The 15,129-nt window shown below is 37.4% G+C and overlaps 1 protein-coding gene across 6 annotated transcripts in view; it reads left to right on the top strand.

Annotated features, from left to right (window-relative positions):
- LOC136031236 (oxygen-dependent coproporphyrinogen-III oxidase-like) overlaps nt 1-15,129 on the top strand; it is a 75,720-nt gene that overhangs the window by 47,053 nt on the left and 13,538 nt on the right. For all 6 annotated transcript variants that reach the window (XM_065710650.1, XM_065710686.1, XM_065710668.1 and 3 more), the window contains one exon: nt 14,186-14,324. In XM_065710650.1, the coding sequence (XP_065566722.1) occupies nt 14,186-14,324 (139 nt within the window). The remainder of the gene's footprint in view (nt 1-14,185; nt 14,325-15,129) is intronic.

The following is a 15,129-nucleotide window of genomic DNA, read 5'->3' as shown; positions in this document are numbered from 1 at the left end:
CGAACCAAGGGTCCTAGAAGGTTGGGATAGGAATAATCTGACCCAAAATTATGAGCCCAAGTGTCATTTTAAGTAACCAAACAGATTAGAATTATCCCTTTTTTCCCCAAAGACATCCGAGTGCAATTTTTTGATAAGTTCAACATAGAAAGATCAAATAGATATGCCAAGGGGGTGGGGTGCTGGTTGTACTCCGATCACTTTTGACTCTTAAAAAGGGCAGTCGAACCAAATGAGCCTCCTCCGAAGTCTATACCTTTCATACGAAGTGCCACTGGAGTAGTTTAGGCATAAGGCTTCTGACAACGCCCATATCCCTTCGAATCCTGGTGCCAGCACTTCTTTTTATTTTCTTTTGTGAATGTTTGGCAGTTTCTTCGAGATTTTTTTTTCCTTGGAGACTCTTTTTTCTTCAAGGCGTTTGTTTCTTCGTGATGTCTTCCCTCAAGACATTGCTCCAATAAAAACAAGAGCTAAGAGCTCATATGGTACTTGTGACGAGGTCGGAAGAGCCGAGAGCTCATATGGTACGAGGTCGGAAGAGCCAAGAGCTCATTTGGACGAGGTCGGAAGAGCCGAGAGCTCATATGGTACGAGGTCGGAAGAGCCAAGAGCCAAGAGCTCACTTGGCACTTGTTAGAAGGTCAGAACCTAAAGTTAAACTTTATAGCACAAGATCCTTCTAAATATCAAAGTTCATTAAGATCTGGTCACCCTTTCGTAAGTTACAAATACCTCAATTTTCAAAATTACCTCCCCCCTCCCAATTCCACCAAAGAGAGCAGATCCGGTCCAGTTATGTCAGTCACGTATCTTAGACAGGTTTCTATTCTTCCCATCCAGTTTCATCCTGATCTCACCGCTTTAAGTATTTTCTAAGATTTCCGGTCCCCCAACTGCCCCCCCCCCCCCCCAATTACGTTTGATCCGGTTGAGATTTAAAATAAGATATCAGAGTTACGAGGTCCTTCTAAATATGAAGTTTCATGAAGATCCGATCACTCCTTCGTAAGTTAAAAATACGTTATTTTTCTTATTTTTCAGAATTACCCCCCCCCCCCCCGCAATTGAGCGGATCCGTTCCAATTATGTAAATTACGTATGCAAGACTTTTGCTTATTTTTCCAACCAAGTTTCATCCCAATCCCTCCAATCTAAGCGTTTCCCATCATTTTAGGTCTCCCCACCCCAAACTTCCCCCAATGTCACCAGATCCGGTCAGGATTTAAAATAAGAGCTTTGAGCCACGATATCCTTCTAAAAATCAAATTTCATGGAGATCCAATCACCCGTTCGTAAGTTAAAAATACCTCATTTTTTCTAATTTTTCAGAATTAACCCCCCCCCCCAACTACCCAAAAGAGAGCGGATCCGTTCCGTTTATGTCAATCATCTATCTAGAACTTGTGTTTATTTTTCCCACCATGTTTCATCCCGATCCCTCCACTCTGAGTGTTTTCCAAGTTTTAGGTTCCCCCTCCCAACTCCCCGCCCCCATCACCAGAACTGGTCGGGATTTAAAATAAGAGCTCTAAGACACGATATCCTTCTAAACATCAAATTTCATTGAGATCCGATCACCCGTTCGTAAGTTGAAAATACCTCATTTTTCTAATTTTTAAGACTTACTCCCCCCCCCCCCCCAACTACCCCAAAGAGAACAAATAAGTTCCGATTATGTCAATCATGTATCTGGGACTTGCGCTTATTTTTCCCATCAAGTTTCATCCCGATCCCTCTACTCTAAGTGTTTTCCAAGATTTTAGGTTTCCCCCCTCCAACTCCCCCCAATGTCATCAGACCCAGTCGGGATTTAAAATAAGAGCTCTGAGACACAATATCATTCCAAACATCAAATTTCATTAAGATCCAATCACCCGCTCATAAGTTAAAAATACTTCATTTTTTCTATTTTTCCGAATTAACCGGCCCCTACTCCCCCCCCCAGATGGTCAAATCGGGAAAACGACTATTTCTAATTTAATCTGGTCCGGTCCCTGATACGCTTGCCAAATTTCATCGTCCTAGCTTACCTGGAAGTGCCTAAAGTAGCAAAACCGGGACTTTAGGTTTTCCCCCTCCAACTCCCCCCAATGTCATCAGATCCGGTCGGGATTTAAAATAAGAGCTCTAAGACACAATATCATTCCAAACATCAAATTTCATTAAGATCCAAATACCCGCTGATAAGTTAAAAATACTTCATTTTTTCTATTTTTTGCGAATTAACCGGGCACCCACTCCCCCCCCCCCCCCAGATGGTCAAATCGGGAAAACGACTATTTCTAATTAATCTGGTCTGGTCCCTGATACGCCTGCCAAATTTCATCGTCCTAGCTTACCTGGAAGTGCCTAAAGTAGCAAAACCGGGACCGACAGACAGACAGACCGACAGAATTGGCGACTGCTATATGTCACTTGGTTAATACCAAGTGCCATAAAAATGATCGTAGTACTCCCTCAAGATGTTATATATGTAGATAATATTGTTTTGTTTTGGCCCAAACACAGGCCTTTATTCGGATGAACCCAAATATTGTAGCTCCACCCATTTTCGATTCAGACGCTTTGAAGAATCTCGGGCTTGACAAAGATTATGAATGGATAGACTATGAGCTAACACCAACGATCCCGAGAAAGAGCAAGAAGCCCGGGAGCGACCATCCCCCCACGCCCTCGCCCTCCTGTAATATTGACCCTGAGAGGGGGTATCTGAGGGAGTAAGACAGAGCGGAGCTGGTACACCCCCACACTCAATAAACTTACCCCTTCTCGCTCACTTTCCTCTGAGGCCGGTTCTCTCTCCATTAGTGACTCAATATCATTATGGAGATTTTATATCCCTTGGACTGTTGATAATGTCTCTAGATGAACCTAAAAAATAATAACTTGTTTCTACTTTGAAATGGTTTGGTTTCGAACTTAAAAAAGGATACAATAACCTGAAAATGAAGATATTATTAGCCTGTAAAAAGGATATATTATTAGCCTGAAATCTATAGCTGTGTTTTTGAGGGTCAAATCCTCTCCAAGAACCATCCACTTATTAAGATGAAAAAACAAACCTATGAGTTTATTTTTGAGGATCAAGCTCCCCTTCCAGCATCGTCGAAATTTCTCAGCTATTAGCCTGAAAACAAAACATATCTGTTATCGAGGATCAAACCTCCCTACCAGTGGTATTGAACAAGGTCCGGCACAGTTCCATGCTATTAAGCTGAAAACATAACCTATAGCTCTATTTTTGAGGGTCAGCACAGTTCCCTGTTATTAGCCTGAAAACAATACCTATACCTCTATTTTCGAGGATTAAACCCCGCTTCCTAGTAGCATCGAATAAGGTTTTCCACTCCTTTGAAAATTCATTTGTGCTCGCTACTTCCCAAAATAAATCTGTCAGCAAATCGTCAATCCGGGCAAAATCGTTTTCGGGAGCCTGGAAAAAGAATAACAATTATTTTCCCTTGAAGTACTTATGATTTCGTCCTGAAAAGAATATAAATAGTAAGCTGAGGGGTCTGATTCTTGAGTTGGTGAAAATATTTTGTATTTGAAAAGGATGTATTTTTTTTCACCGTGATGAATAACCGTTGTAGGATGGACAATGCCCTCAAACCCCTTTTCCCCTCCAAGAGACAGCGAACAATGTCTCTGCCATACGTATAATATTAAGTTTTTTCCCACTAAAATACTGTTCAAGGGATGTCCAGTAAGTCACATATAATAAGCAATTAGGCTTCTTTGCTCCTTTGAAAAATATCAAGGACAAAATTTTGGACACTTTTTCTCATAATAGTTCTAGAAAGCAGGGTTGAATATAAAAATATGATTAACAACTTATTTAAATTTTTTTAAAGAATACATTATTTTCGTCCATTTCGAAAAACCTATTTAGGACGGGCAACGCCCTCGAACCTCCTCTCAGAGACATGGAACAGGGGTCCTCTCCATGTCTTACTTTTTCAGCACCCCGCCATGCGTAAAGAAACATTAAGTTTTTACCTCTATAGCTCAAAATAAACCATCATGCTTTTCGAAAAAAAATATCTAAGCCTTGTCAAATAATTTTACTTACGTTAGGGCAGTGGTGGATCCAGGGGGGTGTACCCCCTCCCCTCTAACGTAATTGCTGATTTGTGATTGAGTCTGCTTGCTCTGGTTTGGGTTGGGATGAAAGTTATTTTTCTTGCAATTGGTTTTTAATAGTTTAGTTTTTAATAAGTTTTAAAATATTAAGACTGTTTTTTTTTTGCAAATAAGCTGGAATCAAGGTTAGTTACTTTGTCTGGTCTGCTACACAAATATTTACTGGCAAAAATTATTTAATTAATTTTAGGTTTATCAAGGGAATGTGTCCGTTTTACCACAAAAGCCAACTGGGAGGCGAAAATCTTTATTTCGTAATAACAAGGAGGGGAAATTTTGAATCCTAACTTCTTTAGGCTGTTTGAAATGATACTTCAAGATTGTCCTGTCACAACGGGGCTGACAAGCAAAATATTTAATTCTTTTTACTGTCAAAGTTTGTTTTCGGGTCTTGATTTAGCACCGAGGCAAAGAAATTGATAACATTACTTTTTTTGGCTGTCTCTTTTGGCTTTTTGGGTTTGCCTTTTCTGCGAAGCACGGTGGTTTTTACAACGTTGTTTTTTGGGGATTTGTATAATAGAAAGTAAATGTATGAGAAGTGCAAAATTTATTAATTTAAATTTTGGATTGTGGTGAGCAAATGGTGGCCACTTTATTGCCTATTTTCATCTAATTAAAGCTCTATATTATATGACAAATCACCTCTGTTCATCCCAAAATATTAAAATAAAGGCCGTTGTTTAAAATAAAATTTTAAATAAACTTTAATAAAGGTTCGTGTAAGTATATACTTAAAACTAAGTACATGAGGCAAAATACTCCTTCAATGGTTGCATTAATCATTTAAGAACAATAGATTTTCGAAAAACTGTTTATAAAAGAAGGCAAATAATTATGTGTTTTCTTTTTTTTTATTATTATTTTTTTTAGCTGGTATAGATCGGTCTGAGTTCTCAGTTTGAATCAGTGTTTTTCAAACATTTGAGCATAAAAAAAAAATGATTAAAAGGGAAAATTCACCTACTTGAGTTAACCACGGAAACAGAATGCAGCTGCAATATTACTTCCGAATTTCTTACCTTCTCAATACCAACCAATCACAAAATATAGTTATATTTTTGTATAGGGGTTGAATATGTTTGTCCATAAAAATTGTCCAATACGCTATTTATACCGCTGAGAATGTTCATACTTATTTTGATACATGCCATCCAATCATATTTCCACGATTAGTTGTTTATACATGAAATTTTAATAGGACAAATCTCTTACTTAATGCTATATCTGAGTCAAATGTCAAATTTGTATTTTTGTGCTCAACAGACATATCGAGATTTAAACATTTGAATCGAATATCTGAAAATATCAAGATTAAAAAAAGTTAATTAGAAATCTCGACAGCTTGAAACCCTGAGAATTTTAATCAACAATCTATACCTATCAAATACAAAGATAACAAATACATAATTATTTGTATTTAGACCCATATACTTAGTTTGAAAAACATACCTACACGCATCTTTAATAGAGGTCCTATTTTTCTGACGATTTTTGGTCTTTATTCGAATATTGTAGGATGACTAGAAGAGGAAATACTAACGAAGAGCTATAAACTGATAGGACTCTAGACTGACAGGACTGGCCACTATAGACAATCACGGAAATATTGAGGTAGACATCGACCGTGTAATAAATAGATATGATGAGAGTAGAAATAAAGAAATAGACTTTCTTATAAAGTTGTGAATTCTGTAATAGAAGCGAAATATAATAAACTTTAAAAAGCGGAAAGATACACTACGTTGTTATGAAAAGTAAAATTTTGATTAATAAATTTTTGAGATTTCGTCAAAGTTAATACTCTTTATTAAGACACTATTTTTAAAAAGATACAGTGATTAGTTAATGCTTTATTGCCTATACTTAAAACACTCGTTTTAGATGTCTTCTATGCATTTCTATCTCTTCGTTCTATTTTTGGTTACCCCCTAAACGAACTAGTATTTAATGTTTAATATATCCTTTACGAATATGTAAGTTGTGTTTTTATCCTCATTTCCCACTTTTCATCACTATCAGCTGTGATCACTATGCTGCAACAAGTACTCCAAATTTTTACTTAAGTATCCAGTAACAAGCACTTTTCAAATTCTTTCTTAAGTATCAAGTATGAAGTACTTGCCAAAGTTTTACTTAAGTAGTACTTCAAGTGCTATTCCAAGTACTTATTCTGTGTATTTTTACACAGCTCATATATATAGTTTTTAACTACGTAAAACTTGCGAATATACAACATTCTTCGCTGTCTCTGTGCATATAAATAGATTGTCAGGTTTACCGACTCTTGAACATGCAACATATAATTGTCCATGGGAAAACAATCCTTATTCAGATCTATATCTCATGATTCTAATGATTGCCCTTGAGCTTTGTTGATGGTGATTGCTAATCGACCATTCCCTGTGTCGCCGTCGTCATTTATATATCCCCCTGTGCCCCCCGGCGTCCTCGTTGTAGTTGTGTTCCTGTGTCCCGGTCGTCATTTGTGTCCCGGTGTCCCAGTCTGTAATTTCTCTTTGAGTGTCCCGGTCGTCATTTATATTCCTTGTGTCCCGGAGTCTCGGTCGTCATTTGTGTCCCGGTGTCTCGGTCTGTATATACATTCGTTTTTGAATTGGTCTTTTTTTAGTTTTTACTTTTTTACTTTTTTTTAGTTTTTTTAGTTATACCTCATGATTCTAATGATTGCCCTTGAGCTTTGTTGATGGTGATTGCTAATAGACATTCCCTGTGTCCCCGTCGTCATTTATATATCCCCCTGTGCCCCCCGGTGTCCCCGTTGTAGTTGTGTCCCGGTCGTCATTTATATTCCCTGTGTCCCGGTCGTCATTTGTGTCCCGGTGTCCCGGTCTGTATATACATTCGTTTTTGAATTGGTATATGATGAAATAAATTTTTGTGTCTTTCCCCTTTTTAGTTTTTTTTTGGTTTTTACTTTTTTTGTTTTTTTTTCTTTTTTCTTTTTAGTTTTTTTTTGTATTTTTTACCTTTTTAGTTTTTTTATTTTTCTTTTTTTTTTCTTTTTTAGTTTTTTTAGTTTTCTAGCTTTTTTACTTTTTTTTATTAGTTTTTAGTTTTTTTCTTTTTTGTTTTTTTTTGTAGTTTTTATCTTTTTTTAGTTTTTTTAGTTTTTTTTTACTTATGTCCTGGTCGTCATTTATATTCCCTGTGTCCCGGTCGTCATTTGTGTCCCGGTGCTTTGTTGATGGTGATTGCTAATCGAACATTCCTTGTGTCCCGGTCGCTTTCTCTTTGAGTGTCCCGGTCGTCATCTATATTCCCTATGTCCCGGTCGTCATTTGTGTCCCGATGTCCTTGTATCTAATTTCGTCAGTCGACAAACATGACGTCAGTCGACACACAATTATTACGTAACTCGACACACACACACACACAGACAACTTATTTTTTATATATATATAGATATATATATATATATATATATATATATATATATATATATATATATATTCTGATATCAAACCCACGCTACCTTTTGTTGAAGCCATTCTGAAGGCTTCCTAGCCCTTTCCCTTGCTTATAAAATGTCCCCCGCCACTCCTCTCCCAGAAATCTTAATCAAGAACTGGACTTTCCATTTTATCGTTTTTAACCGTTAACTTCGTTTGGCTGGTACACACCCAACAAAGTCCAAAAAATAATCTGAACCGATTTTCAACGCAACGGCTTGATAGGAAAAGACTATCAAGACAAGTACGTGCAGTCAAAAAACTTCTGATTAGATCCGACAGATCACATGACAGGATTAACACAGTGCACGCGGAGTTGAACATCTGGCGATTAGTGTTCAGTCAAATCTGGCGTGTTTGAAAAAATAGAGGGTTATTCTGAAACGTGTGGGAATGGTGAAAAAATAGGGAAAATAGAAAAAAAAAACTTCGGATTGGGTTTAAAACAGATAAAAGGTAATAAAGTAGTTCATTCACTGATTTAGTAAATAAAAACCTTAGCAACAAAAAATCTAAAATTTAAAATTAAAGTTTGTCTTAAAAAGTCTGCAACTGACTCACTCGACAAGTGAAGTCAAGTGAGTCAGTTGCAGACTTTTTTGATACGAGAAATCAAAGCTCAATAAAAAGGAGCAGAAAAAATCCACACTTTCAGCAGTCAGCTGAAGGTCACTAGCTGTCAGCGTGTTGAAAGAAAAGAACAGGGTGAAAATGAAGTCTTAATTCATACTTCAACGACATATCTCGCCCTCAGCGCCTTTGCAAGGAAACTGCCTCAAGTTTTCAAGTTGAATTTCAGATTCGCTATGAAAATGTTTGGCATCTACATCCTTTGACTGGTTTTCACTTACGCCAGCCGCAGGCTGCGTAGTCAAGTTAGATGGTCGGTAAAACTCCCTACAAACATATATTATAAAATTACGGGCCTGCAGCAAGCCTGCTGATTCAGACGCATTCCACACGGTTGGTCAAACTGCAGAAGTTGCTACTTATCTATTTCTAGCAGCAGTTTTCACACCATGAGGTGGCAAAAACCATGAGACAGTCGAAAATCTCCCGGGAAAAAAGGAATAAAAAAGCAATTTTTCTCTGGGGATGGATTATTCGGTTGAAGGTTGGCTTCAGTATGGCTCATTTTGGAAAAAGCTTATTTCCAGGCTTTGGGCAAGCCATGAGTGGAATTAGTTCTAGGCCCTACTAAATCGAAGGAAAACTCCACTTTCTTAAAACTTGAGACCCCCTCCCCCTCGCATTATTTGAGATAGTGTTTGAGATATCAGACCTCGATATGAGCCCTGATCCTAGGCATCTTTGGTCTAGCTTTCATTCGGATCCGTCGCTCTATTCGCAAGTTTATTATTTTAAACAAAAAGTTCGACTTTTTTCAGCAATTAAAACCCACTCCCCCTCGTTTTATTTGAGCTACGGTTTTCATCTCAAAACTTGATGCGTGTCAAGGTCTTAGTCATCTTTGCTTAAATCCTCATTGAGATCCATCACTCCACTCGCAAGTTACACTGAATTAAACGAAAAACTCAACTTTTTTTAGCACTTAAAGCCCCCTCCCCTTGCCTTAATTAAGCTAGGGTCTTCATCTACAAACATCATATAGTTTTTGGTATCTTTGGCTTAACTTTCATTGAGATCCATTAATTCATTCACAAGTTCAACTGAGTTGAACGAAAAACTCAACTTTTCTAGCATTTAAAGCCCCCATGCCCTAATTAAGCAAGGGTCTCCATCCCAGAACTCAATGCCTACCATACTTATAGGGATCTTTATTTAATTTTCATCAAAATTCGTCTCTCCTTTAGAAAGTTACACAAAATTAAATAAAAAACTCAAATTTCATTTGAGTTTCCCCCTAATTAAGCTCTCAGTTTAAATCCGAATAGTTCAATTTTAATCCAAGTCTGATCAGCGGTTCTCCAATTATACTCTATTGCACAGACGGACGGACGGACAGACGAACTTCAAGAACCTATCTTAAAGTGGATTTTTTCCACCATCCAAATAGGTGATGACGCCTGGATGATGCTATGCTATTCTTTCCTTTGTTGGGATCCAATGAGCCAACATTAAGTTAAAGACGCTACCTAAAGGCTACCTAAGATGTCGCGAAATCTGTCCGTCCGTCTGTCCGTCTGTGCAATCAAGTATAGCGGGGGAACACCGGTCGGATTTGGATGAAAATCGAATCATAGGTGCCAAGGACCATGAAAAGATCAAGACTATAGCTCAAATAGAACAAGGATGAGGGGGCTTTACCTGCTAAAAAAAAAAGTTTAGTTTTTCGTTTAATTCAGAGTAACTTGCGAATGGAGTGATGTGCCTGAATTTGAATTAGCCGGATTCTGAATACCTTGAATTCTGAATACCTGAATTTGCCGGAATGAATTTGACAAAATACCATTGCATTGGATCCAGCTAGAATTCCCCAGACTTGTTTATTGCAGACAACATTTAGATGGGTAAAGATTCATAGCTTCAGTTGTTTTTACCAGTAATATAGTCCTGAAGATGGTCAAATGGTAGAAATCTGGCTAAGTTGACAAGATGACAAAAATTAAATACTGTCAGAAACATAAGCCCAAATGGACTACAGTATACAACATTGAACACAAAACGAGAGATGTTAGCTCACCGTCGACCAGTGAACTGTGAAATAATTCCAGTCTTTTTATTATATAATATTTTTAAACAAAATTAAACTTAGTGATAATAATACTATTTTTTTACTCATAAACAAATACCTTATTTCACATCCAAAAATAGGACATGGAGCTATATCTGAGTTTACTCTAAATCCAAAGGCAGTCTTTGGAATCGAAGTGTTCAGACAAAATGAGGATTGTCCACTTTTATCTTAAATTTTTGTCCACAAAATTTCATGTGAATCACAGTTTTAGTTGAACACCATCAATTCCCCATTAAGAGGTCATTATCAGATTTTTTTTTGAAAAGAAGATTCAAATAAAGGTTGGATCTCTGTAGCAGCTATGTAGATACTGTATCACCAAGAAGACAGCGAAAAAAATGTTTTATGACACAAATACCATCTGTCTGAATGCAATATTTTCAGTCTGAATCTTCAGGAAATCTGCATAAATTGTGGGTACAATTTAATTAGTTTTACTCATCAAAATGGGTAAACTAGAATCAGTGGGGTCCACAAGTTTTTCTAGATGATACTCATTTAACATGTCTTCACTCCAGGGACTGATAGCCCACTCTTGAAATCTGGGTGATCTCTGTATGGAGTGATGACCCAGTCTCGAATCTGGGTGATAAGTCTATGGAGTGATAGCCTATTCTTCAAATCTGGCTGACATCTCTACGGACTGATAGCCCAGTCTGGGTTATACCTTTATGGACTGATGACCAAGTCCGAAACATCACTCTATAGACCAGCTATAGACTTATCACTCAGATTCCAGACTGGATCATCAGTCCATAGAGAGGTCACCCAGATTTCAAGAATGGGTCATTATTCCATCAAGAGATCACTCAGATTCTAGACTGGATAATCAGTCCATAGAGAGGTCACCCCGATTTCAAGCTTGGGTCATCATTCCATCAACAGATCACTCAGATTTCAAGAACGGGCCATCAGTCCCTGGAATGATGACCTGTTAAATGATGGAATAAGGCTAATTATGACACTAAAGAAAAAAGACGCATGATATAAATGAACAGATGCAAATAGCCAGCAAATAGGAGTCAGTTACCTTCAAATTGTTGTGGAAGTTGGTCGTTGCATGTGTGTCCCTTTACAGTTTTGTTGGGGCAAAACTTGCAGGATGCTTTCACAGACCCGTCCTGGTCAATTTCCCCCTTCACATTAAAGTACCTTCTTTGTAGTATAAATGGAAGCTGTTTGGCCATGCTGACTTTTTAGTTAGTTGGGGATTAACAACGCTTATGACCGCACTTATGACATAAAAGGTCCTGCTTCTTCTGTATACTTCTTCTTCTATTTCAGCAAGCGCGGGATTTTCAGTCGAGACTATTCAGCCCTTTTCCTTTTGACTCACTCTGTGAGATGAACAGAGCTACTGAATAGGTTTTTTCTGATTTATTCGTTTGATACTAGGAGCTGAATTATAAGAGGATAAACGTTGAGTTCTGTGCTCTGTGTGCAGGTATGGTCAGCTAGACTCTTGGCTGATAGTGAGATTGTGTGGTGTTTGAAGCGTTCTAACAGTTTACATTGCAGGGTAAACTGTGCAGATGTCAGCATGTTACATTCAAATAGGCAATGGTCAATTGTTTTATTTTTGGCAATGGTCATTACAAGACCTGCAAATGGGGGAAGAGGGAACTTCGCCACTTGAATTAGGCAACTGGTATGAAAACGCCTGAAAATTTAGCCCAATTGAGCCAGACCGAATTCTATGATAAATCTTAGAAAGGTGCTTTTTGGGGAAAGGCGATAGGATAGGCCGATAGTTGACGGATGTTAATTAACTCGTGTCTAATTCATCTACTGGAAGAAGCATTTATTCCCCGATGCGATTTAAAAAAGGACAAATTTAGAATAAAATGTATTCTGTCATGATAAAATGACATTATTTCATAACCGAGAGAACTAAGCAATAGCGGAGGGAACGGGGTTTTACTTGTTAATTTTACGCAGAGAATTATATTAGCTCCAATTTAAGTATAGGCCTACTCAACCCTTTTTGGGGGGGAGGTGGGAATCTATAGTGTATTTAGAATCTTACCTGCAAATATGCTGGTATAACATCTATTTTAAAAAATGGTGGTTCACTATTCAACTTGAAAGCTAGACTGACGAATTAGCATGTTTGTATGCGGATTTTATAGGTCCAGGGTAACAAAGGGAATTACCCAGTACGAAGATAAGCAAAAATAGCGTAACGGGACACCTTTGTTGTTGCTGTTAGAAACTTTGGAATCAATACAAGATCGCATAACGAAACACTTTGTCGGAAACACTAAAACTCGATGTAAGACCACGTAATGGGCACCTTTGTGTGTTAGCAGCAATTAAAATGAATTTTCGAATCCAAACAAAGGTCTGTGTTTGGACCCAGAAAACCTTTGTTATCTACATATGTAACATCTTGGGGGGGGGAGGGTACTATGATACGTTTTGTATTGGAGCAATGTCTTGAGGGGAAAACATCTTGAAAAAGATCTCAGAGAAAAAAATGATTTGAAGAAAAAAACGTCACGAAAGAAAAAAAAGGTCAGGAGGAAAAAAACGTTCCTAAGAAAAAACGTCACGTATAATAAAAACGTCACGAAGAAAAAATGTCTCTAAGGAACAAATGTTTTTAGGGAAAAAAGTCACGTAGAGAAAAACGTCACGAAGAAAAAATGTCTCGAAAAAAAATCTTGAAGAAACTGCCAAATATTCACTAGCTTAAAAAAAAGTGCCGCCACTGGGATTCCAAGGGATATGGGCGTTGTCAGAAGCATTATACCTACAATAATCACTAGTAAAAAATAATTCATTGAAGCCTTTTGGCCCTATACTATTGGCAACGCTAGACCATTACCTACTGATCTGGTTTGTTTCAGCCGTACTTGTTCAGAAAATGTTATGAACTCTTTGGTTCTTTAGTTTGATATTGTTGCTGAAATTCGCTTGTTAAGTTTTATTAAAAAATCAGAATCTGGTCATTTTGTTACCATTTAGTACATCTAATCAACTTTTCGAGGCATCCATTTTGTACTTTCTCTGAGGCTGCTCAATTTTGCATGCAGGGGATTATTTGGAGGGGACTTCCGGTGGAGGAAATTTACTGGATGGATTCTCGCAGGGGAAAATTTTCCAGGGGGAACGCCTAGCACCAGTGGCCAGAGAAGGTTCTGTGCTGCATTAGAAAAATTTATTAATTCTTGATGCTCTTAGTAGCGGAAGCGGTAGTTTTCAAAATTTAAACTAATCGTGGTTGCAGCTTCATACCCGCCCTAGTAAAGAGTGAACCGGAAATGAAAAATATGTTTAAAAAAGGAAGAAAAACTGGCTAGTGAGGAAGAATCCTAAGTTGAAGCTTGTTCAGAAATGGTAGTACCTCGCAAAAGACTAAGGTATTTAGTTTGATCTACCAGAAATTTTAATTTTCGTGTCAAATATATGTTATATTCAGTCTATAAATGCAATTCAAAATTATAATACAGTTTTCGCGTTCAGGCGCAAAAGGGCCGAACTTCTTGGAAAGCTATTTTGCAGGTAGTGCATGTTTGCAGATACTATTGAAATGTTCCTTTGGCTCAACCCGATTTGTCCCTAGATCCTCTCCCTCGAGTGGTTGCGATATTTTTGGTGAAAATGGTCAAGAAATAAAAATATTTTTTTATTCCATTCTGTGTCCGGATTTTTTTTCATGCTATAGGTTGGTAGCAACATTAGTAGATCAAAAATGTTTTTTGTTTCTATTTTACCCAGCTATCCTTCTTATATTTATCTATTTTCTTTCTCCTCTAAATTGCCTTTACTCCCTACTAAGGCCAAGGAGATTCTTTATAGCTTATTTGGTGTTTTATAATGTGTCACTTCTTGCTAGTTTCTGAAGTTTGTGTCCCTGTATTTCTAGAGGCAAGAAAATGAAGGAAAATGTTCCTTTCTTTGCGACTGGTGTAAGCTGTGTCATACATCCAAGAAACCCATTTGTTCCTACGGTACATTTTAACTATAGATACTTTGAAGTAGAAGATGATACAGGTGACAAAATTGTAAGTTTACTTTATTCATGTGTTATGGCTATGTTCAAGTGCTATTACCGAAGTTATGGAATAGTGTGCTACCTGTAATTTTGATGTTAGTGGTTAACAATGAGTTTGAGAGTAAATTTTATCCTCCTTCTCATAACGTTGGGTTCCAGGACAAATTTGGTTGTCCACCGACACCGTCTGCTATCGCCAATTCGCTTATTAAATCTGGTAATCCTTCTATCTCCGTGTTTCTTGGACGACTCAAAGTCAGTTTGTCTTGAATTTTCTTATCTATATGGCAATGTTTTCTCTTGATACTAAGAGAGATATAAGTCGTTGCATCGTTAAGACTGTATCAGATTTTTTGAAAAGTTGTGTACAATTTTATGAATCTTCTTGAAACTTTACCCTACTGATTATCTATTTAATTTATTTAAAATAAGCGCCATTTCATTCACTGCACTTTTGCCAACGTAACGCAAGTAGATTAATTCTGTAGGTGTAAAAAACGAGTTCTTAGAATTAGGTAAAGTCGAAAAAGGTGTTTTAACCTCGTTCGGATGGGCAATAGTTTTACCGGTGAGAAAGTTATTGAAAGACTTCAAAAGATGGTATTCGGTTCCTGAAATCTCTGGAGAATATGGTGGTAGTATGCTAGTATGTAGTTTAAGCACCCGGGTATCCCTAGTCTTTTCTTCTTTAGTGGCTTAAGATCACGAAGAAGGTTTAACGACACCATATACATAACCAAAGTCATAGTTGGTGTTATTGTTAACTACAGTTATAGATGGTGACATGTTTTCTTTTCCAAAAATACATTTTTTTT

This window comes from Artemia franciscana, chromosome 1 (genome assembly GCF_032884065.1).
Source record: "Artemia franciscana chromosome 1, ASM3288406v1, whole genome shotgun sequence".
In the NCBI taxonomy this organism is placed as follows: domain Eukaryota; kingdom Metazoa; phylum Arthropoda; class Branchiopoda; order Anostraca; family Artemiidae; genus Artemia; species Artemia franciscana.
Note: the sequence above shows the minus strand (reverse complement) of the source record. Positions and strands in the feature narration are given on the sequence as shown.